Source organism: Trematomus bernacchii, unplaced genomic scaffold, assembly GCF_902827165.1.
Source record: "Trematomus bernacchii unplaced genomic scaffold, fTreBer1.1, whole genome shotgun sequence".
NCBI lineage: Eukaryota > Metazoa > Chordata > Actinopteri > Perciformes > Nototheniidae > Trematomus > Trematomus bernacchii.
In genome coordinates this window covers 28950734-28976311 of record NW_022987739.1, presented here as the reverse complement: position 1 = coordinate 28976311, position 25578 = coordinate 28950734, and the positions used below count along the sequence as shown (strand labels likewise).

Here is a 25578-nt window from a genome sequence, read left to right as displayed (position 1 = left end):
TAAAAATCATTATTTTCCCGTGTGCAAATTTGTTTTTTTTTAATGTTCGCTTTATGACGCTTTTTAAAAATTATTTTGTATTTATTTTGTTTTTTTTAATTTCTTTTTGCATTATGACGCTTTAAATATCACCTTAAAATCTGTCTTTTCAATGTTTTCTTTTTATCGAGATTAGACTATTCATTATTGTGTGAATTAAATCAAGAATATGTATATCCCTCAAATGCCCACAGAGTTGAACATGACTGATATAACATTAACTATCTTGAGCTAACGTTGTACTCTTTGTCAGTCCCTCAGTATGAGATGCTTTTTGAAAGGCGCGCCCCCTACTGCGCGTCCCAGACCACAAACATGCTATATTCAAAGATTCAAAAGGTTATATTGAAATATATACACAGTAACTACAGTGTGGTTATATGGCAATGAAATCTTAAGATCCCAGCTCCTAAAGTAATAGGACATAAATATATTTATAAGATAAGATATACTTTATTGATCCCAAATGGGGAAAGGTTTTCGTTGCAGCAGCATGTAAAACAAAGAATTGCACATAATTAGGAGAGTAAAATATAAACAATTATACAATATGATTATCTAAAAATCTAAAATAAAACTAATCTAAAAGATTGAAAATACAAAAGTTGACCGCACTATTTTATTTCTATTATGTCTTCTTTTTAGTGTTTTATTTGTCAGATAGTTTACATATTTTTTCTTCGCACTAGCATGTTGCACTTGAATAATGTGCAAGTAAATGCATTTGGAGTAAACATAAGCTAAAAATAAAATGTAAAATAAAATACTGTACAGTGCAATTAAAAACTGCTTATTGTATTAATGAATAAATATGTTAGCTATAAACAGATGAATGTTATAAGTTATGAAGGAATACAAAAATGGCCATGTCCTCCTCATAATTACATTATGTGGAATATTAAGGATATTTTAAATAAACAAAAACAACACAGAAACATTGTTTTATCTCTCATGGTTTGACAATTAAAGTGTGTTTGTTGATCCATGGCCAAGGCTTCATTGTCATGTGCACAATAGCTACAATTATTAAAAACAAAAAGGGGGTATCGACTCTCCACTGAGACCTACTAAAAATGTGTTTTTCTGAAATTGTGCTGTAAAAATAAACTCAGATTTTATTGGATTTATGTTTTCCGTTTGTCCACTAGATGGCAGTGTTTCACTAGTCTCCATTGAGTAGGTAAACATAGATGGTTAATAAAGTGCCAGTATGTGGATATTTCTTAGGATTGTTTTGTTCACATGCTGTGGTTAAAATAACTTAAATACACAATTATGAAACGTAATCAACAGATGTAAAAAAAATAAAAACCCAGTTGGTCTCATACACTCAGCAATTAAAACATATTGCTCAGGCATTATTCAAGACAGCCAAGTTTCCGGAAGAGCAACTGGTGTTTAATGGACAAGGAAGAGATATTTGTTTACGTTTAGTCTGGAAATCAAACCAAATATTCATTTTTCGTCAAATTTCCTAGTTCTTTTTAAATCGTCAACATGCCTTTGTTTGCCCAAAATCCATTTGACCAGGATGTCGGTAAGTAAAGCTTTGTTCCTTTGGTGTTTTGTCCGAGCTAAAGCTAAAGCTAACGATAGGGCCAACAACACTGGAAGCTAACGTTAGCTTAGCTTAACTTCTTTACTTCGCTCTAAGTTGATTTTACTTTCGCTTGTTTTTGGTATCAAACGCACCCACGATTCTCAAATACTTCCTAGGTTTGTAGCGGACTGACTAGTTGTCAAAAACGTCCATTAAGTGTATCCTTAAAAAGAGACTTGTTGATATTTTTCAGTGTGATTCATGTAACCGTGACTAGCTAACGTCAGTTACAACATCATATGATCCAAAATCAGGGCGTATGGTTGACATACAGTGTGTTAAGTAACTAAGTACATTTACTCAAGTACTCTACTTAAGTAAAAATGTTGATGTATTAGTACATTACTTGAGTATTTCAATTGTTTTTACTTTCTACTTCTACCCCCTACAAATCAGAGGTAAATTGTGTACACACTGTAATGGAAATTAGCTGCACCTTTCCAAGCTATGATAACATTTTAGTACATAAATAATTATAATCAAAGCATATAATAAATATATTATTCTGTAATCTGCTTTTTTGGTACCGTAAGTATATTTAGATGCTAATACTTTTGCTTGACCAGATCTGAGTACTTCTTCCACCTCTGGTTACATATATTTGTTATGTCTACATTTGCCATGTAACAGTAGAGTAAGAGTATCAGAAGAACAAGTAACTTTACATTAACAGATGGTACTCTGTTTAAAGTAAACGACCTAAGATTGTACTTAAGTGAAAATATTATCTTCAAAATGTCCTTGAAGGTGTTGTGTTATGATATGTATGCTTTTCAATTAAACAATTAATGAAATATCATAAGTAAGGGGGACTTTATTGGTCGGTCAATACACTCGCCTGTTGACAGACATGTGTGTTAAAGCACATTTGTATTGATCTAACAATTCATTAAAGGGCCCATGTCATGCTTTTCTGGTTATTACCCGTCCCCTTGTGTGTTATGAAGGTTTTTCTGCATGTAAACGGTCTGCAGGGTCACAAACCCTCAAAGTACACCCTGTAGCGAGTACAACTCTAACACAGAAAAGACCTGTCTATGCTGCCCCAGAACGCCTCGTTGGACATTTCTCTTTTTCCATTGTTTACTTCTTGGGTATAGTGACGTATTTCGGGTATAGTGACGTAACGTAATGCAACGGCTCCGCAGATTGGTCCAAATGGACCAATCTGCGGAGCCGTTACGTTACGTCCACGGAGCCGTTACGTTTGGACCAATCTGTGGACTTCCTCACACACACACACTCGGCGGGACGTTGCGAGGCTCGCTGCTGCGAGGAGCGGGACACTGTGAGCTGGCTCACTGGTGTGGGGTCAGCGAGACACCACGGCACTCCCAGCCAGGCTGCGGGTGGGTGTGTGTGTGTGTGTGTGTTTTGGGCTAGGTTTTGCTGTGTCTCGCAGACGGCCACTGGGCTCACAGGGAGGGGGGGGGCAGGAGCTCCAACAAGCCGTTTAGGACAGAGAGTGAATACACATACTATACAGAGATGCTGTATGAGAAACCAATGTGATTTTGGAAAATTGTACAGTATAAATCTATTCTAGTAGACCTCAACAATGGAATTATGATCGGTAGAAATGGCCATGACATGGGACCTTTAAGAAAATGATCTAAGGACAATGAAAGCAGTCATTAGTTTGCTGCCCAAATCCAAATTGTCTTTCAATAATTAACAAATGGCTTCAGCTCGTCGCCATGTGTCTGTTCCTATAGCCATGGTATGAAAAGCATCATGCAAATGTCCTTGGTCATCACTCTTATCTGTGTGTCCTAACAAAAGTGCACTGTTACATTTAACTGGCTCTCTGACTGTTATCAAGTCAGGAGGATGTGAGTCATGCCAGGGTCTACTATTAGTTAGAATGCTAACATATTACAAAGCAGCGTTGGGTCACAAGTTGACAAAATCCCCCTTCCACTACCATCATGACACTTCTGTAAGATATTCACTTTTAGGGGCAAAAGGCCAATGTCATGTTCAACCTTATGTCATGTAATGAGCTTGGCTTTTGTTAGACACAACTAAAGGTGTGGAAATGCTTGAAGATTGGGATGGTTTACTAGTGGAAGTTCACACAATACAACTCTTATGATTCTTTTTATATTGTATTTAACTTTAAGCTGACAACATTTACCAGTTCTAATGTGTGGCAGTTCAACGCTTTTTATTTCTATAACGCTTGCCCACTGCGTCTTGCACAGTCATGATGCCAGTAAAGACATTTTTCTCACTTGACCATATGCACTGTGTCCCTTTTGATATATTTCCAGAAAAGGCAACCAATGAAAACAACACAACAGACGACTGGGGGATCATTATGGACATCTGTGATAAGATTGGAACGACAGCCAATGGGTAAGCAGGAAAAAAGCATTTAACATTATATGTGGAGTTCTTGAGCATTTTGAGCAACACTGTGGTTTAAATAGTTCCTTGTTTAAGTGCGGTTCCTTCCTATAAAACGTTACGGCCCGTCCACACGGCGGCGTGCGTTGAAGCTTCAACGCTTCTGCCCATTCACTTTAAATGGGGTGACGTCACGCTTTGCCGAACTGCATTGTGGTTCCGTCGCTTCGCTTTGCTCGCTTCAAAAGTTGAGCAATGTTCAACTTTTGAAGCTTCGACAGAAGCGTCAGCCAATCAAATCATATGCCAGTACAATCAAACCGCGTGCTTGTGTGTCCGGGGTGGGAGATTCATGTGATTGGTTGTTGGTCGAGTTTCAGACACGCCCACCGGCAAGCTTCAACGCACGCCGCCGTGTGGACGCTGCGTTACACTTCAAAATAGCCTAAACCAGATATCACTATGACTAGCATAGTGTAAAATGTCGTTGTTTAGTAATTATTGTTCCAGCATTGAATTGTATTCTGTTTTCTTGTGTTTCAGACCGAAGGACAGCTTGAGATCCATCATGAAGAGAGTCAACCACAAAGTGCCTCATGTTGCCATGCAGGCCGTCAATGTGAGTACGCTATTAAGAAATGACATGAACTGTTTCCCAGCAAGCAGTATACCATTATCCACATTACAGCTACCATCAGTATAAGCATCCATTCTTTTGTTTCTGCTCAAAACCTGCCAGTTCCAAATCCAATGTAAGCCTACATATTTGACCTTTTAACTATATAGAACTGGGTAGGGGTAAACTCTCCTAATATTCTCACTTTTTAAGTATGGGAAATGCATTATTTACCAGGGCAATTTAGCTCCAGTTGAGCTGTAATTGACCTAATGTTCTCATTGTTGAAGCCCTACAGGAAAGTGGAAGATTTCATAAAGGGAGAATGATAATGATGTGAGCTGTCTGAGTCATCATGAGCACATACTGTCACATGGCCTGCTCTATAATTAGATCCCTTTGTTCACTCATTCCCTTATCAAAACTCTATTGTCATTCAAACATTTTAGAGCAATACCAAACTCACCTGCTATCAATACCTAATCGGAATAATGTGCAATGTCAGTTTTCCCTACATAATATAACATATATCAGCTGTTTTTTTATCTATATTGACTTTTTTTTCTTCCCTTGCAGTTGGTGGGTGCTTGTGTTTCTAACTGCGGCAAAATATTCCACCTGGAAATCTGCTCGAGGGAGTTTTCCAGTGAAGTACGGAGTGTGCTCGGCAGGGTATGTGAACTTGTTAAATACAAATCCTCAATATCCCTTTTTTATAACCATATACACAGGAGGACTGAAGTACTTGATCCAGTGTTTCCTCCAGACCAGGGCTGAGAGGGCGTCCACCCCAAGAGCGGGGGGTGTGACGTCATGTCGTGTCACGTGACTTGAATTTTGAATTGAGCTGTCCCTTTTATAGATGCTATCTCTTTACGTATTAGTGATGGGAATTCCGGCTCTTCTTAGTGAGCCGGATCATTTGGCTCGGCTCACTAATGGCGCATTTCCATTGCAGCGCGTAGCTCGCTTTAAGCGTGCCGTGTCGTGCCGTGTCGTGCCGTCCCCTTTTTTGGTTGTGCTTCCACTAGGCCTCGTTCCGGCGCGGCACGGCGCGGGGCCACTTTTTCCCCTCTTTTCTGGCCCTAGAAAATTGTGGTTCTATCGGGGCCAACAAACAGGGCTGAGTCGGGCTGAGTATGCTAAACTAGAGAGAGGAGCGCTGGCAAGGGGGCTACAACTACAACAAGATGGACATATTTGACCGTGATTTAATTGTAATACACGTTTCAAAATGATGCCGAAGTAACAACATACTGATACCGGTTAGTAAAAACCATGAATTAATGCTTTGTCAAGTCTGCAGACAGACGGCAGGCGAAAAACCTTTTAAAATTCGTGTTTTTCTAGATGGAGATTGGCTAAGCTAACGCAGTATATGCCCCGACCGTCCACACTCACAACAACGGCCTATACAGACATAAATACAGCAGCGACTGTATTCACCATGACACAGGCAGTCTGTGGTGTGTACTTGTTTAACTTTTGTCGAGTTTCTGAACATATATAAGGAGCTGTGAGCTCTGAGTGCTCACAGCTAACGGCTGTGTTGTGTTTCTGGATTTCTCATTGAAGATGACGTCACGGCTCCGCCTACACTGCGTTACTATAGTAACTACCCCAGTTCCTAAACTGTAATGGAAGCGCAGCATGAAGTGAGTCGGCCCTGTTAAGGCCCAACGCGGCCAAGCCGTACCGAGCCGTACCGAGTGTGGCCGAGGCCGACCGTGTAGTGGAAATGCGCCATAAGAAGAGTCTTTCGGCTCCTAAACGGCTCTTCATGTTACCACAGTTTACCACGGAGCCTCAGTTTCGCCGCTGCGAGGCTCCGGCGTTCGCAGTTCACGCGCATGCTCCACTAGCACCCCCCGTCGAGGCTCGCCGGCAGTACACTTTCCGTCACAGGAACACGCTTTGCTGGCGGCGAAAAGAATCCCACCAGACTCCTTTGCCCCTCCAACAGAGGGATGTCCTTGTCCTTTTTCCTTTTCGTCATTTCAAGCGATAAAAACTCTCAATCTTCTCTCAAATTATTATTTTCTTTGGACGCCCTCGGCTCGAGTTCAGGGCGTTCCGAGCTGAATGACGGCAAGACGCCCCCCTGTAGTAAGTTTACCCACTTACAAAGAAATGAACAGTCTGTCATTGTTATGGTAGGTCTATACAAACAGTGAGGGAAAGAATATCAAAAAGAAAATCCAGAAATTGACATTATATAAAAGATACAAATAGATTTGCATTTAACTGTGGGAAATAAGTATTTGATCCCCTCAATTTCTGGATTGTCTTTTTGATATTCTTACTCTCACTGTTTGTATAAACCTACCATAACAATGACAGACTGTTAATTTCTTTGTAAGGGGGTAAACTTACTAAATCTGCAGGGGATCAGATACTTATTTCCTCCTCTGTATGTCTTTAATCTCTGTGTACCCTCTTGACCAGTGTCATTCTCACACATGTACTCCCTCACTGTAATGCCACTAGGGATGCGCCGATCGCCGGAATCAGTATCGGCCGATACCGATCCGATCGAGTGGGCGGGGCCTATGGGGATCTTCCATTTAAAGTGATGTTTAAAACTCAGTTAATGGGGCTCATTCACTGGCGCTTCCACAAACAACAACCAACATAATTATTACATTCAAATGAAGTACATTATTCAAGTTTACATTCACTTTGGATAATAACACGGGAGAAATGAGCGGTCTCTCTCTTTTCCTCTCTCTCTCTCCTGACAGCCTGTCAGTATCTCCTGCAGCTCACTGATCCAGTAATGAGCGACCCGACAGTGAAGAATACATATATGTATAACTAGTTTAGCTTGTTCCAGAGGTAGATCAAATAGCTAAGTGTGTTAGGTCTAACTCTTAATGTGTGTTCTGCTCCGCTCACCGGTCCGTCACAGCGGGTGGAGCTGCAGGATTTCTGCTTCACACACACGTTGCATACCGCTATTTTACTGTCTTTTTCGGACACCTTAAAATACTGCCAGACTAGTGAAGCCATTTTGGCGAGCTTGTTTTGCCGCGCACAGAGAAAAGTGTCATGTATTTTACGTCATGCGATCGGCTCTCGCGATCGGCATTTTTAGAGAGCAGAGAGTGAGTATCGGCCGATCGATCGGAGCATCCCTAAATGCCACAGATATATCCATAACTATGTTTGTCTTTGGGCAAGGATTATAGTCTCTTTCTGGCACAAAGACACAGGATAGAGCAACAATAATGCTATGTTTTGTTCTCTGCAGGCCCACCCTAAGGTGTGTGAGAAGCTGAAGGCTCTGATGGTGGAGTGGGCTGAAGGCTTCCAGAAGGATCCACAGCTCAGCCTGATCAGCGCCACCATCAAGTCTCTGAAGGAGGAGGGCATCAGCTTCCCTTCCCCATCAGGACAGGTGTGTTTACATCAGGTTTAATGTCATGATCCACACATCCACAGTGCAAACATATGCCATCTTGGCTTCATCCTGATGTTCTCTATTATATACAATGCGTCATTTTACACATAGCTTCACCAGACAAACACAGATGTCAAAAATACAAAATGTAAAGACAAGAACATGTGTGTGTATATCACTTTTTCACCTAGTACAATTAGTTATATTTAACCAATGGGCATAAATGTAAAAACTGAATTGTGCGTGTTCTCTGGTCTTTCATAGCCTTAACTAATTGATACAAAAATCAACATCTGACTACACATCAACATTACAATTATCTCAACATTTCCCCCCCAAACATCATCAGAAATGTACCAAACTGTCCTGAAATCAGGTCCCTCATTTAGTTATTATAGTGCTTGATGTTCAATAACCCAACATGCCTCCTTTGTACACAACAAATCGGGCAGAAATATCTTTAAAAAAACATAAAAATTCATGTTAAGCTTTCATTATTTAGCTTTTAAAATGGACTAGGCTGGTCTCTAAGAATGAAGGAAAGTGGTTGCCACATTTCATTAAATGTTTGCTTGCCGAAAAGGAAAAGTGTTTAGCCACAGCCAGATTTAGCAGGATTCAGTTCCACCCTATCACACGTCATATGTTGTAAACTTCATTTTATAACTTCATCACATGTCAGTTTTCACACGCCGTGTTTTGCTGGTTGTCCCCCCCCCGTAATTAAAGTCTCAGTTTGACCACAATAGCAGAATAAGTGTGTGTGGATGCTTCTTGTCTAGCCAGAGGCGATCATGAATGCGTGTGTTGTGTGAAGGGTCAGGCTGGGTGGAGCTTGTCTGTTTGTGCTTACTGTGGAATTTCCTCTTCACATATTTCCCATAATTCGTAGTTATGTGAGTTTATGTCCTACGATCAGGACTGCCCTCATCATTGTTGACAGAGCTGGTTCGTGCTCTGTTCTCTGTTCGATGTGGGATTTATTATGTAACACCTTAAATATGTGTGTCAAGGGTTGAAGTGGACTTTGTTCTCCGGTTGTTGCTGACCTACAAAATGTCTCATCTGTAGTCAGGGCCTCTCTCGGTGGCTCTGGTTCTGTTGTTAATTGACAGATTTGCTTCTTGAGATGTTTTATGGTCTGTGTTGGTAGATAAAAGTATATTTTAAACACCTTATTTTTGTAAATGCTGTGGACAAAACATTAGAAACCCCTAAAGCAATACAGTCCCTTCAAACTATAGCCTAACTTTGAGAGATATTGCTAACTGAATACCTCTTAAAGCACATGTGTCAAACTCAAGGCCCGGGGGCCAAATCAGGCCCTTGGTGGATTTAATTTCGGCCCGCAGGATAATGTTTAATTACTATTAGATCTGGCCCGCCGGTATATTGCATGCTCACCTTCACTCAATCCTGAGGGTCTCCTCAGCTCAGAGCCTGACCCCAAACATTGATGAACTTGCACCCAAGATGAGATGCCAAGTATCTGGCTTGAACTAGCATCACAGAGCAGCAAACTGAGTTTACATGGATGTTTCCTTCTGCACTTTTTCTCTCACGACAACAGGGCATGTTTGGTTTTTCTTTGAGGGGAATAGTTTTTTTGAAGCTGTTGTTGGCCTGTGGAGAAATGTAATCATAAGAAATGACTCTGCAGATAGAGCCATAAGAAATGAATGAAACTGATTATTTAATGTTGAATGTTGTTTTTATAGGCAATAATTTAAGTTTTGTTAGTTCCAGGTTTAATATGTGCAATAAGTTCATTTCAATAAGTTCTGCTATAAACATTGAACCAGTCCGGCCCTCGACTAGTACCCATTTTTTTATTTTGGCCCACTGTGTATTTGAGTTTGACACCTTGGTCTTAAAGGGTACGTTCAGATCCTTTTTGAAGTGGTATTGTTGGAGGTGAATTACCAGTAGTTGCAGTCGCCATGCCCCAAATTCAGAGAAACCCCGGTCTAGAGGGAACACCAGGGATTTTAGACTTTGCAGACCATTTACATGCACTAAAACCTACATAACACACTACAGGAAAGGGAACACTTGAAAAAGCAAAATAGGGCCTCGTTAAACTGATATAGTTTCACTTCCTGTCTGTTGTTCCAAGCAGTTGTTTACCGTATGTAAAACAGTCGCTATGGATACGTGCCTCATACAACGCCACTCTGAACCATCCCTTTTATTACCAGTATAAACAGACGGCTAAGAACATGGATTAAAATCAAAACATCACTGTGGCTTTTAAAGAAATCTCTTGTCTCTAATTGGCTGTCTGATCCTCACGTTGTTGTGAACTTCATTGTGCTGTGTTTGTTGTTGTTGATGGCGTGTATAATGTTGTGGTAGGGCAGCTCTAATGGGGAGCAGGTGGCTCTTGAGGCAGCAGGTCTGACATTTAATCTGTGTCAGCTGATGAGCTAACAGCAGCAGGTAGTGAGACTCCAGCTGTGACTCCGTTTCTTAGTATTTACCTTCAGCCGTCATTCGTGCTCAACTTTGATATCATTTGTAGACGGGAAGCATTTGTTTTGTTTGTGTTCAGACTCAAACTATCAAGCTGTTAAAACAAAAGATGTCCGCCCTCATCGTTTACCTCTCTGTGGGGTGCCTTTTTCTGAATTCTTGCTTCACTATCAGTCGAGGTCCCAGTTTTAGTTGGAATCAAAATACTGCACCGATTAGGTTCCTGTTCTCCAGAGTCCACTGTTTGAATGGTGTATCAATTATAATAGCCATCTTTCTCAACACCCAACTGATAAAACAAGTGAAGACGAGGTGACTTCCACACCGACTTTATTAAACATACATCAATGAAAATGCTAGAGCAGTACAACATGTAGTACCAAACATAACCTGCAGGTGGCACTAAAGTCGCTGGAAATCTGTTTGCCACTTCTAGCCTTTAATGCTTTAGTGTAAACACGCACGCATGCACACACACACACACACACACACACACACACACACACACACACACACACACGCACACACAGCCACACAGATATACACACACAGATGCACACACACACACACAGATACACACACACACACACAGATACACACACACACACATACGCACACACAGACGCAAACACACACACGCGCACACACACACAGACACACACACACACAGATGCACACACAGACACACACACGCACGCACACAGACACACACACGCACACACACATGCACACGCACACACGCACATGCACACACACACAGACACAGACGCAAACACACACACGCACAGACACACACACACACAGATGCACACACGCACACAGACACACACACGCACACACGCACGCACACACGCATGCACACAAGCACACATGCACACACACACACAGACACACAGACGCAAACACACACACACACACGTGCACACACACACACACACACAGACACGCACATGCACACACGCACACGCACAGACACACAGATGCAAACACACACGCGCACACACACAGACACACACACACACACACACAGACACACACACACACACACACACACACAGACACACACACACACACACACACACACACAGACACACATATGTGACCTTATGCTTGTATTTTGACAACAGGGGTCCAGCACAAAGGGCAGCACACCTGTTGCGGGCAAAGCCTTGGATGATGAGGACAACCTGGCCAAAGGTAATGTCTCGCTCATTTACACACACCTTTATGATCATTAGCGCGCTGCATTTGTTCTAAATAGATTCGTTTTTTTACCACAGATGCATATTTTCCAACTACAGTACTGAATTTGTACGGCTTATTATTATATGTTTGGACCAGTATTCTCAGAAACATACTTATCTTTTACGAGTACAACAGTTTTAATTATTTATCGACTAGGTTTTATGTTCCTATAATGCATCAAAAGGTTGCCTTTGTTTCCTGCCTTATTGATTATTCCCATCTAGAGTGCTGTTCTGAGAGCTGTTCATGAGAAGTCAAACAGACTGATAGATTAAGTCGCCGCCAAGCCCATGTGTTTGACTTTTCACAGCCTCTACTCCTTATATCCTTTGATAATAATAATAATAATATATTAGATTTGTATAGCGCCTTTCAAGGGACCCAAGGCCGCTTTACATGGTGGAAAAACACACAAACAAACAAACAAACAAACAAAAGGGGCAAATAATAACTTCTCTTGTCTCGTCTTCCTCCACCTCTCCAGCCATCGAGATGTCCTTGCAGGAGCAGAAGCAGCAGGTGGAGACGCGACCCCTGGCCCTGACCTCTGACCCCCCGACCTACACCAACGGGGGGCAGGAGGCCCGGAAGGTGCGAGCGCTGTACGACTTTGAAGCGGCTGAAGACAACGAGCTGACCTTCAAAACCGGAGAACTTATTCTGGTTTTGGACGACAGGTAACGGACAGTGTTTCTGCCATTGATGTCGCACACTTCCTCAGTGATATTTATTATATATTATGAGATACCTACAAGCATCATGATACAATTTATACAGTATATTCTTCCAATTCAACGCCCATGTTATACATCCTACCTTTATGACTCTCAGAAAGTCGATATGGTGTCAAAAAACATCTGGAAATACTGTATATAATAGAATGGGAGGGATGCACCCCTCTTTAATGGTCCCACATGCAGAGCACACAGCACACAGTGACATGTGTTATCTGCATTTAACCCATCCTAGTACCAGGAGTCTAGTACTAGGAGCAGTGGGCAGCTATTGTACAGCGCCCGGGGAGCAATGGGAGTGGGGGGGGGGAAGGGGGCACCACGGCAGGGCAGGAGGTGAACTGGGACCTCTCCAAGTAGCAGTCCACACTCCATATTTAGGTCTGTTTGGGGACTTGAACCGGCGACCCTACGGCTCACAGTCCACGCCCCTACTAACTGAGCCACTGCCGGACAATGTCTCAAAATCTGAAATACCTTGCATATTTTAACTGTAAGATATGTGTTTACCACATAATCATTTTTGTACAGTATTTGATAACCGATAGATGCAGTTAAACATAAGTTATTTATAGTGAGTAGAGTTTACTGATGAGATAACTAAAGAAAGTTTTCCATTCATTGATCAAAATATATCAGAACGCTGGTAAATGTTATGTATGAGTTAATGCTTTTGTTTGTTTGAAAGAGCCATATCATTCTTTACAACCATCTTGATTTCATTTTAAACTTGTTTTAATTGCATATTAGTGGGGTAAAGTCTGTCCTACAAATACAATGGGACAGTTTATTTTTGCAGATCCAAAAGTCAAAGTCAATTTTATTGTCAAGAATTCTACATGTGTTATACATACAGAACATTTGAAATACCGTTTCTCGCTGTCCCACAGTGTGACATATATACAAAAAGGGCCTAGATAAAAGGGGTATAAAACTAAATAATAAGTAGTAATAAGTACAGTGGCAGACTACAAAATGATGAATTCATGTTATTGAACTGCTCTGAATTTCAGCATGGCTCATGCATTTGATGTTTTGCTTGTTTTATTCATAGCGATCCAAACTGGTGGAAAGGAGAGAACCACAGAGGAGTCGGGCTCTTTCCTTCCAACTTCGTCACAACCAATCTGAACGCAGAGCCGGAGACAGGTTGGTCTTTTTATTAAAGGGGACATATTATTTGAGGTTTTCCCTTTCCTGTGGTGTGTTATATAGGTTTCTGGCTATATGTAGGCTAAGGGGCGGGACATCTCTAAGCGGTTGACCAATCACAACAGAGCTGGCCAGCTAACTAATCCGAGCAGACTGGGCTCTGGTTTCAGACAGAGGGTGAAAAGAGTGGCTGCAGCACAGGCAGTATGAGAAAAATGAAGAGCTTTTTGAACATTAAAGCATGGAGACATCACAGTAGAGACACTACATACATTTTAACCTGAACATGTGCAGAATAGAGCCCCTCTAAAAACATTGTAGTCCCTTCAGCTGCACAATAACAGAAAGATGACATAATTTGCTCATTTTCAGGTTCATATTTGTATTCTGTGACATGTTTACATTCTTTAATGTTCAAAAGGCCTTTATTTTTCTTCTGATTCTCAAAGTGAACATTGTAGCCCCCTTTAGCTGCACACCAACCTATGATGTAGTTTTTTTTTAAGCATACTAGCCTCTATGCTTTTGTGTTATTTCATTAAAACTGAAGCCAATAGAGAGGCGAAGTCCCGCCCATCTACTTCCGACCCATGGGACCTTATTTCGGAAAAATTATGCATTGAAGTCAATGGAGAGAGAAAACGTATCTTTCGATCCCGTTTGAATTGTGCCACGAATTACACATATGATGTTTGTCAATTTAAAAAATAATTTCCATGTAAAAAAAGTCACAGTTTGTCGTAAAACTGTTGAAATATAAGACTATGAAAAATACGCAACTAGAAAGACTACAAATCCCAGAATCCCGGTCCCGCATGCTGGCTCTTATGGAACCGACTAACTCCCCTTGTGTGTATGTACAGCTCTCAACATGCCCAGACTTGGAGTGATTTTCACCTCTTTGAATACTTTCCGCCTCATTCTGAAAGAAAGAAGTGAAATGTGCCAACGTGACGGCCGTCTTGGTGTGTGGTGCGAGACGGGAGATGTAGTTCATTGAGCGGTTTCACACAAAAAAAGTGTTACTTCACAGTTTTAAAACACATTTTTTTTTTTTTAACTTGCAAAATTATCTTTTAAATTGACAAACATCATATGTGTAATTCGTGGCTCAATTCAAACGGGATCGAGAGATAATCTTTCTCTCTCCATTGACTTCAATACATACTTTTTCCGAAATAAGGTCCCATGGAGCTCCCCCGGAAAGGGAGGGACTTCGCCTCTCTATTAGTTTCAGAACTGCTTATTGAACCCAACCTTCTGCTCCACAGTGGCTTTTATTGAGAAGTCCTCTACTCCTGAAGAGACGAGCCTGGAAACCAGAGCAGAGCCTGAGCCCGTCTTCATCGACGAGGTATTACGTTTTCCTCAGTGCAGATACAAATCCCTTTTCTCAATCACAATACCAATCTAAACCCTGCTGTCTCTCTTTGTGTCCTCAGGGGAAGATGGACAGCACGCTGGCTCTGCTGCAGAACGCAGATCCTGCAGATTCCACTCCTGACACCCAGGATCTGATCCAGCTGGAGGGTACAGCCCATAATGCTGCTTCAAATCCAGTCCTTTGTACAGTCTGAGCAGCAGTGTATGTCTCTAACACTGCTCTTTCCCTCCCTCACTGTCAATATGTGAACAGGTGCATGTGAGCAGATGAACCCGATGATCGATGAGAAGCTGCAGGAGATTGACAGGTAGCGTTATCAGACATCTTTTTATATATATTTATTTGATTCACAATATGACAGCAATGATAAAGTGGCTGTGGGAGACAGTATAATACAAAACACAACAACATACAACACCAGGGTGTCCGCGGGGTCTTAAAAAGTATTAAAAGTTGATGAATCAATTTAGCGAAAATGAAGGCTATTAAAAAGTATTAAACGGTATTTTCCAAGGTATTACATTTGGTAGCTTGTTTTCAATAAGTATATAAATTGTCCAAAGAGGTTGTATTCTACAGTCTGCCTGAATGTAATCATTGCGTAGGTGTGTAGTGTGATTCTGTGTAGTTTATTTACGGCATCCCGTTGGATTTGACGTCATCTGAACAGGACATCGCACGCTCACTGCTTGATAGCGTGCGAAGGTCCGTTTACGCCGGTTGCTAAACAACATCGTTATGGGGAAATGCAAGTCTGCGTCCAAATGGTTGGAAGATAAGGAGGAAGGACAATCAATACTGTATATAGTAAATGTGAGGTAAAGTGTGTCGCCAATGTAACCGGTTAAAACTCGAAGTGGCGATGAGATCTTAAAATGTATGGAAAGGGTCTTAAAGGGATGACATTTGACTTCAGGATTCCTGCATATACCCTGAACACATTGCAACTACAAGGACAACAAAACGACACAAACAGTCTTGTTTATATCTGTTTGAGGATATCTGGGAAGGTCATTCTTTTAGCTTAGGTAAAAAAAAAGGCATCCACATAGTTTTAAACTTCTTGGAAGTAAAACACTACTATTCTGTTTTAGCTGCAGAGACTTAAAAAGACATCTGTCTGCATCTTGATCTGTTAAAAATATATCCAACGAATGCGTCTCTGTGTTGCAGGAAACACTCAGAGTTTTCGGAGCTGAATGTGAAGGTGTTGGAGGCGCTGGAGCTTTACAACAAGCTGATGAACGAGGCTCCGTTCTACTCGGCCTACTCTAAGATGCAGACGCAGTATGCTCCAGCCGGACCAGCTGTTGCTATGCAGGTCAGAAAAATGCAGAATATACACTGATACTCACCCATGTCGTTTATTAGTGGAATGCTGTGCAACATTCGAAATGTTCAGCCTTTTCAGCACATGATGGGAAACTTTCAACTTTTTCAAAATATTTTATACCTTTTTGAAATATTCAGCTTTTTAAACTCTTTTTTTAACATGTAACTCAATGGGAAGAACCTTCAAATCCTCTTTTACCTACACCTTGCGCCAAATGCTACTCCTTCCACATACTTCCAGCTAGAGACTTCATTCCAACTTTAAAATGATCACAAGACCTTCAGCTATAAAACGTGTTCTTCAGATTTTTCATATCTTTTACACTTTTTGAGATATTTAACTTAGTTTGGAGCTTGGTAAAGAGGCCTTCTTCAGATTTTAACATGAGTGTGTATTGAGCAGCTCGTTAAGTCTAGAGTGCGTGATGTCACAGCTAGAGTGGGGGACAGCTTGAAATTCGCCTTCATATTATTTTTAAAACTTGCCATAATTCCCAAACCCTACTCTCCTGGGACATCATTTTTCATGAAAAACGTAGGAAAACCTCTTGAAAAATTCAACAAAATAATTCAACAAAATGCCTCTTGAGGGCATGAAGTCACAAAAACTTTCAACATGTCTCCATTAAGGCCAATTGTAAATACAGCCTGATCTTTCTTCACAGCAGCAGCCGCACACCTTTAGTTAATCTGCCAAAAAGGCTACATTATTGACCCGAAAGTACACAAAAAGCAGACTCAGACGCTCGTCAGGGTCCTGAGACGCTTCGCGCGTTGACATTTCACCGATATCTGTTACGGTTCTTCAACAAAACGTTCACATGTAAGAGGTTTATCTCTCATTCAGAACAATGTAAAGGCTCTCCTCTCACTGATTACTGCACATCACCATGGAAACCTTTGATCTCTGAGCTCAAGCACAGGTGTTTCATAATGTCGTTAGCTCAAACACAAACACCTGTGTGATGATGTCATAACTCCAACTGACATGCTCAGAACGCCACCAAACATCACATGATGGTTAACACTGTGGCCCTGAACAGCTCGGTCAAATCTGATGTTACATAATGTGGTGTTACCATGGCAACGCATCCCTCGCCATAAAACACGATGTCGCTGTAACTCCAATGGACACGGTCCGATCGTCCCCCAATCTTCACCTGTATATCACCGGTCCATGCCTCAACAGCTCTACGTCAAATCTGACATCTCACCATATGCCGTTTCCATGGAAACGCATCCCTCGCCATGAAACACGATGTTGTCGTAACGCCTATGAAAAGGATTAAAACAGCACCAGACTTCAGATAATGGTTAATGGTCCAGCCCTCAACATGTCTATTACCCCATTCACACCAACGGTGTTTCGGGGCCGGTTCGGTGCTGGTGCTTGAAAAGCACCGGGTTTTCCTGTTCACACCGCAGCGGAGCAGCCTCTAAGCTCCGGAATCCGGTTCGTTTCGAGCACCAAAAAGTTGTCCGTCTAGAAGCAAGAACCGCATACGTCACGCTTACGTCGGAGGGGGGCGAGATTAACCTGAGCTAACAGTTAAGGCGAGTACGGCAAATAAAAGTTGTAACAAGCAGTAGTGCTGAGCAAAGTGACTAGAACGCAACCACACACTTGTTAAAAAAAAAACACACTTTATAAAGTCAGGCAACACTAACCAGGCTTCGTGTGATTCTGTTTATTTGTACCTTACTTTGACCATCCGTTCGCTGTTATTGGTCATTGTGGAGAGCAGGCAGACGTTTTGTTTGTTATTATAGCAGCTATCGGATGGAATCAATACATGGGCTGCACAGATTGTCATGTCCGACTATCACAAGTAGAATCATAATGAAAAATACGTCGGTAAAAAGTGCCTGGAGAAAACGGCTTAGCAAGTAGTCAGTTTAGCTTCGGTTGCTATGCTAACATCACCCATGTTATACCAGAGAAACTTTCATAACAGCGTTGTGATGCCAAACAGCGTCAATTCAGACTGACACACATTCACTTAAGGGGAACTGGGGATATGTATCAGCTGCTTGTGTGACAGTCAGACAGTGAATACTTTAGAGCCGTGTGAGCTAACCCGGAGCTAACGGGAGAATAAACTCCCGTGGAAGAGCAGCAGCACTGCAGCGGTCGGTAAATGCCGCTGAAACACATTAATAAACAATGAACCACGGCACTCTGGAGAAAAGTATAAGGTTGGAGAAGTCGTTATTTAATTTAATCTGGCTTCGTATGATTAAAAGCAACGCAGTCCCCGGCCCGTTGTTGTTGTGAGGTGAGCTCCGTTGGGGAGAAAATCAGCGACGTAAACTGTGACGTCATGACGCAGCAGCGGCAGCACCAGTCGGGCTCTGAGCGGTGTGAAAAGAGCCGGAGCTAAACCGAAGTACCGGTTCTGAACCTGAAAAGCTCTAGCACGGAGCTTGAACCGGAGTTGCGTTGGTGTGAAAGGGGTATATGTGCCAATAGTGAGTTTTCCTCAAAAGCTGTTGCCATGGCAACATCCCTCGCCATAAAACACGATATTGCTATAACTCCTATGAAAATTGTCAAAAAGTGCTCCAACTTCACATGTGTGCTAACAGTCCAGCCGTGAAGACATCTACTTGACAGTTTTGAGATTTCTTCAAATTCCGTTGCCATGGCAACACGGTTTTCTCATAACTTCAGTGAAAATGTTCCAAACGGCCCAAAACTTCACAGGTTTGGTAACGATGCAGCCATCAACACATCTACGCGTATTATGGGGTTTCATCAAATGCCGTTGCCATGGCGACAGATCACTCGCCATCAAGTTAGTTCAAAAGTTTGCAGTTCAAATATTCTGCTGCTTTTCAAAGCGTTTTTACTTTATTTTCTCTTCTTAATACACATTAATTCACTACTACTCACATTTAATATCTAACTCCTTCAGCCTACTTTCAGCTACAGAAACCATTCAACATTTAACTTATTCAGCTATTTCAGGACATTGAGGCTATACATTTTGTTGTTTATACCTTTTAAAACATTATCTTTTGAATATTAAGCTTCTTCACTATTTTTCCTACTCTTCCAGTTTAACATTTCACTGTCATTGCAATGCATTTGAGCTGTAACAATTTTGATTCAAATCATTTCACTTTTCTGCATTTCTCCGCTAAGTTCAGCAACACACTTACTTGGTTTTTGTAGCTAAAAGCAGCTACAGAGACCATCAGCTAATCAAATATTCAGCTTTTTCTGCATTTTCAGCTAAATTCAGCAACAAATGTTCACAGTTTACAGCATTCGCACACATTTTCAGCAGTAAATGCATTTTACCTTTGCATTAAAACTACCTTTCTAAATCAATCACATAACAGCAGCACACAATCAATTGTAGACTGTATATCCACATGTATGTCTACTGTCTACATCAGCATGGTTTCCAAACTGGATATGAAGAGGATTTTATAACAAAAGGAAGGTTTTTAAAGATCTCCAAAGAGCTGGATTCTTCCTTAGCAAGATGCATATGGTTCAAGGTGTTTTTCTAAATCAACTGAATCACGAAGGCTAATTAAACGGCAGGTCTCCAGTCTAATTGAAATGCCACTCATGGTGAATTAAGGTTGGCAAATTACTGACTTACCTCATACAGTGATGCAACTTCAGATCAAATTATTTGAAACATGCTTGTTCTGCTCTGGTCATATTTCTCTGTCATGTTAAGCGTGTCGAGTCGATACAAAACAAGTCATGCATTATTTATCGATGGGTTCAGTCAGAGGTTGGTAAACAGTTTACAAGACTGAAGGCTGGAGAGATTTAAGAGTTAAAGAAGAGACAGGTTGTTGACAAACTGAGTGCCCACCCACCAGTTCTCTTCATATTAAACATCAGAGTACACTCTCACTTTTTCGATTTCTTGATATGATTTGAGACAAAAGAGCACTAATGTAGAGGAAATCACTCCGAGCAGAGACACGGTGATTATATCTTGCTATTAATGTCATATTTTATTCCTCACATCCTACACTTGTGTTATATTTGGCCAGCGAAGCAGTTGGTTTTTTATGCTTCTTGATGGCCTGACATCCAGTCAGCCTTTCCTCCTCCCTGGAGTTCTCTCGGTGGCTGTTTTCTCTGTAATGATTGATGCCACTGTCTCTCCTCTGAGATTTAGAAAAATGTCCACTTCGCTGGCCAGGCCCACACCAGAGTGCTGCTCCAGTTTTTGTTGTCGTTGTTCTTTTCTCCTTCATCTTTATTTTTTCTGCAGAGTACTCTGAAATACCAGTTTGTTATTGCGCCTGCAGTGACATGGATTTTTTGTAAACACAAGTACATAAAACTGCAGAAGAACAAACCTGGTACTTTACCCAGTACAGGGTTCTTACGGTCAATAAAAACCTGGAAAAGTCATGGAAATTCAAAATGATAATTCCAGGCCCTGGAAAAGTTATGGAAAACAATATTTTTCCCATAGTTTTGGAAAAGTCATGGAAATGTAACTAAAGTTGCATCAAATATAATTTATATTTTATCTAATCGCCAAAATAGTAATACTATAATGATAATAAATACTGTATCGTATAGTAATGAAACGTAAAATGGCATTTAACTGACGAGGTATTTTGCTGGTGAGAGATTTGAGTTGCTTTAGCGTGTAGAAGCTAGTAAGCCTATTTGATTTGTTTTAGATAGGCACAACATGTTTCAGACCTTATTTTCCTGTTCCATGTTAAAATAAACCATTTTCAGTGGTACCGCTGAGAGAGTAATGTTTTTGGTCATGGAAAATTAGGTAAAGGTCATGGAGAAGTCATGGAAAATCATTGGTGAAAAAGTGTATGAACCCTGCCAGTAACACCTCCTGACTTTCTGTAACAGTCTGCACTTTAACAGCAACCAGGTGGTGTAATATCTTACATTCTGTAGCTATATCCCAGTAGCTAGAATTTGTTTTGGACAAAATACAAACAATAATCAACTCCTCCTTTATTAGTGTTGCTAGGCTCATCCTGGGACAGAGACAGATATTAACTTACTGAGGAAATGGAGAAAAAAAACTCTGGATTTCTAAGCTCTGACATTCTCTTAGATTCCTAAAACGATAAGAATTTGGGCTTTAGCGCTTTTACAATAGTGTCAGTAAAGAGATTTCTGTTACCTACTTGTAATTTCTTACTTATGAATGTGATTGGGAGTTAGTGAGCACATGATAAATGAGACATTGATTAAACTGTAGGATTTGCGTGGGAGTTTATCAAATCCGTGCCTTGCTCAAGGACCCCTCGACATTTCCCAGCTAGGTTAGTTAGGTCCGATTGGGACTTGAACTAGCGACCATATAGATACTACCTCCCCAAAACAGATGTAAAACTGACTAAGGTGCATTTTTTTCCCACTTTGTAAATGATTCTTAGACCCTTATGAATCCCTCTTTTTACATATTTTTCCCCAAAAACATAATTGTGATATTACTAACTCTCTCAGCACTTATTAAAGCCGTCCTCCTCCCCGTTCCCCCCTCTATTCATATCGTTAAAACATGTTATATATATTTGGGTACTGGTGGTCTAATGGATAGTGAGGTGGGCTGAAGATCGGAAGGTTGTGAGTTCAAATCCTGCCTGGATCACCACTACTAGTGTGCCCTTGAGTAAGGCACTTAGCCTTTAGTTACTCCAGGGAGAATGTCCCTGTAATTGTAAGTCGCTTTGGATAAAAGCGTCAGCTAAATGTAATGTAATATTCTAATTATGCCCGTGTATATTCCATGTGTACTATCTCTGTTTGTTTCTTATTCTGCTGCTGCCATGAAACCTGAATGTCCCTACGAGGATCAATGAACATCCATAACATTCATCTGTTTGCAACTTACAAATTATTTATCTAATATATCAATATTCCAATTACTTGTATATAGACTCTCCTTGCACTATTCTATTTTATTTGTATTACTTGCACTATTATCTGTTTTATTGTGTTGCACTGTTGGAGGAGCCTGTGACCTAAGATTTTCATTGACATATCTACACTAGCTATGCACACATGACAATAAAAGCCTTGAAACTTGAAGGTCCATCTTGTCTTATCTTATCTTGTGATCTGCTCAGGGCTACATGGGCCCGGCTGGCGGCCCCTACATGCCCCCTGCGATGCCTCAGGGTCCTCCTCTGCAGACCTACTCTCTGCCCAGCGACCAGCCCGGACAACTGCACTCGCTGCCCCCCAACGTCTCCGCCCCCCCCAACTGCCAAGCTGCTCAGCCTCCCTACATGAGGTAAGAAAACATATTGTTGGGGAAATAATAGTGAATGTCCTCTTCCAATATCAGAGTCCACATGATAACAAAGGTATCCCAACTGTAGCTGTGTACATGACAGGATGTATGATTACCTAGAAGAGCATCAGGAATTTTGAGATTTTGAGAAAAAGGCCGTATTTTGCAAAAGTCTGAATTATGAGAAAAAATCTGAATTTTGCGAAAAAGTCCGTATTTTGTGAAAGTCCGAATTTTGAGATTTTGAGAAAAAGTCTGAATTTTGCGAAAGTCCGAATTTTTGAGAACAAATCAGAATTATGAGAAAAAAATCTGAATTTTTAGAAAAAGTCAGAATTTTTAGGAGAAAGTCAGAAATATGAGATTTTGCGAAAGTCAGAATTTTATGAGAAAGTCTGAATTTTGCAAAAAAGTCCGAATTTTGAGATTTTGAGAAAAAAACCAACATTTTGAGAAAAAAGCCAACATTTTGAGAAAAATGTTGTACATGACAGGATGTATGATTACCTAAGAACTGGTATTCCTCCATCTTGTGACTGTGTAACTCCCTCTCTTGGATATCAGCATGTGAAGGACACTGTTCAGGAACTAGTTGATGCTCTGTGTGTGATGACTACTTCCATTCTTGAGAGGATAATAAATACATGGATCCTGAGATTGAAGCTCAAGCCGGGGACAAGCAGTGGCGAGCCGTCAGGGCCCTCTAGGCCCTCTAGGCCCTCTCTGAAATTGAATATCCTTTTCAATTTCAAAGAACACAAATTGGGTTATTTACAGGTGTTGTTTTGTGTGGTCGAGGGTCGCTGTCATTGATGCGTTTTGCACCCCGGGCCGTTGTTTTGAGATTCTGCTGAAGTACACGCTGTGACGTAAAACTCTTTTTTCTTCTTTTTTTCGAGGGAAGGGCTGGGGGTCAGAGGGCCTAGGTATAAAAGTCACGGCTCGCCACTGGGGACAAGTGATATTTTTCTAACACATAACAATCACTGTAAGCAGGACCCGAAAGGATAACGGAGTAGAAGCTCTGCAGAAAGTCTCATAATATGAATGTTGTCTTTTCTGAATGTTTTGATGGCACCTTAAAAGGAGTAGCTTTACTCTTCTCGTTGTACTTTTATAATGACAATACATTCTTCTATTCTATTCTAATATTAATAATAAAGTTGGCAACTTAGATCTTTCACATTTACAATCTTCTAATTGGGAAGTCAGACTGAAGCATCCTCTGTGCTCCAGTCTGTCCTCTCGCTGAAGGCTCTTTGAGCAGCTTTTCTCTCAGTGATCGTGCTGTTATGTTAAATGCTTGTTGTTTGTTTGTCATGTATTGTGTCTTGATATTTGTTGATGTGATCCAAGTCAAATTTCAGACTTGATCTGACCATTTAAAGTATTATCGTATCGTATTTGTCATGGTTGTGTTTCGCTGTTGGTTCTAATCGTCATTTCTGTGTTTTTCTTCCAGCAGTGGTATGAACGCTCAGTACATGAACCAGGTTCCCTACCCGCACCAGGGGGGCGTGGCCATGGACATGTCGACCTATCACAACTCCAGCATGCCTCCGGGGTCCTACCCTGTGGCGCCCCCCCCCCCACCAGGCTCCCCAGCAGCAGCAGCAGCAGCAGCAGCAGCAGCAGCAGCAGGCGTACTATCAGCAGCCTCTGCTCTAAAACTCCGACACACCGCAGACCTGAACACAACACACACTTTGGATATTTCTGTTTCCAGTGGTGTGTTCGTTTGTCTTGCCTTGTGTGAGTGTGTGTGTGAGTGTGTGTGAGTGTGTGTGTGTGTGTGGTAACGGCTTTAGGGACATTCCTTTAGACATTGTTGTGCCTGATGAGCTGAGTTAAACACACCATTCGAGACAGAAATACCTGAGGTGTGTGTGTGTGACGCAGGTCTGCTGTTCATCAGGACACTGTGTGTGTGTGCATGAGGCTGAACATGACGTCGGGAGATTTCTCCTCTCTCTCTTACAATGCTCCTTTTTCCTGGCTAACAGTGAACACATCGCAGGTCAACATGGAAGAAGAGTTGCCACCAAAACAGGACCATGTTATGAGCATAATGCTAAGAAATTAGCATTTTTCAACACAACGCTACTCCCCAAAATTGTTATTTTTGAATGGACCCCGCTTCGAAGAATTCACACAACGTGTCCGTTTTGGGTTAGCAAAAAAAAAAGGTCCACACTAATGAAGATAAATACGAAAAAAGGTTCTTTATCTACTTTCCCAATTAACTAAATCATTTGATATTTTCTGCCACCATACTGTTTTCAATTCAAATGCTTTAGGCAACCAATAAAGCTAAATACACGCTACGATATACATTACTAAAAAAGGAGCTCTGTATGTGATCAACTAGTGAAACGTGAGTCTTAGCGCTAGCCTTTGAGCAGCCTGTTGGATTCAAACTGAAGCCTATCTGTCCGTGAGATGCTTGTGAGACAGAAACGTGTGCATTATAGTGAGCCTGCAAGACGAGAAAATGCAGAACTATCCTAAAAAACGCTCTTAAAAATGTATTTAGGGATGGCAAAAGGAAAGCTCTAGTTCTCTAGCTAGTGTGCATTGGATCCCATTTGATGCCTGAACATCATTTTCAAATGTGTCTGCATTAATGTGAACATGGCCTAAATGTTCTGTTTGTCTTGCCATCATGTTGTTTCTAAGTCAGACGGCAGGGACACTTCACTCTGAGCATCTCTTTGTCCCTTTTCAAAGATGGAAACACTTATGAGCTGTTAATACATTTTGCTTTAGGATGAATTAGTTAAAAAGGCAGGAGCTCCATATTTCTCTTCATCACCAGCATCCATCACTAACGCTGATCTGTGTTTTGAACAGAAGTACCAACTATATGTTCAACTGTCCTACATTAACACTTATATTTGTCTAAATGGTTAAAAAAAAAAAAGACCTCAACTCACTGCCTTGCAATGCAATCTGGTTGCATTTGACATATTTAAAAGCACGTTTTTGTGTGTGTGACATATTTGTT

At 41.2% G+C, this 25578-nt stretch overlaps 1 protein-coding gene across 1 annotated transcript; it reads left to right on the top strand.

Moving 5' to 3' along the window:
- The first annotated feature begins 1417 nt into the window (after positions 1–1417).
- stam2 (signal transducing adaptor molecule (SH3 domain and ITAM motif) 2) lies at positions 1418–24242 on the top strand. Its single transcript, XM_034147252.1, is given in 15 exon segments — positions 1418–1576; positions 3913–3997; positions 4532–4607; positions 5181–5276; positions 7855–8001; positions 11604–11673; positions 12206–12398; positions 13510–13604; positions 14879–14961; positions 15050–15137; positions 15244–15298; positions 16165–16312; positions 22408–22574; positions 24037–24169; positions 24171–24242. Coding segments are annotated over 15 exon segments (1548 nt in total). The 5' UTR covers positions 1418–1536.
- The last annotated feature ends 1336 nt before the right edge of the window (positions 24243–25578 follow it).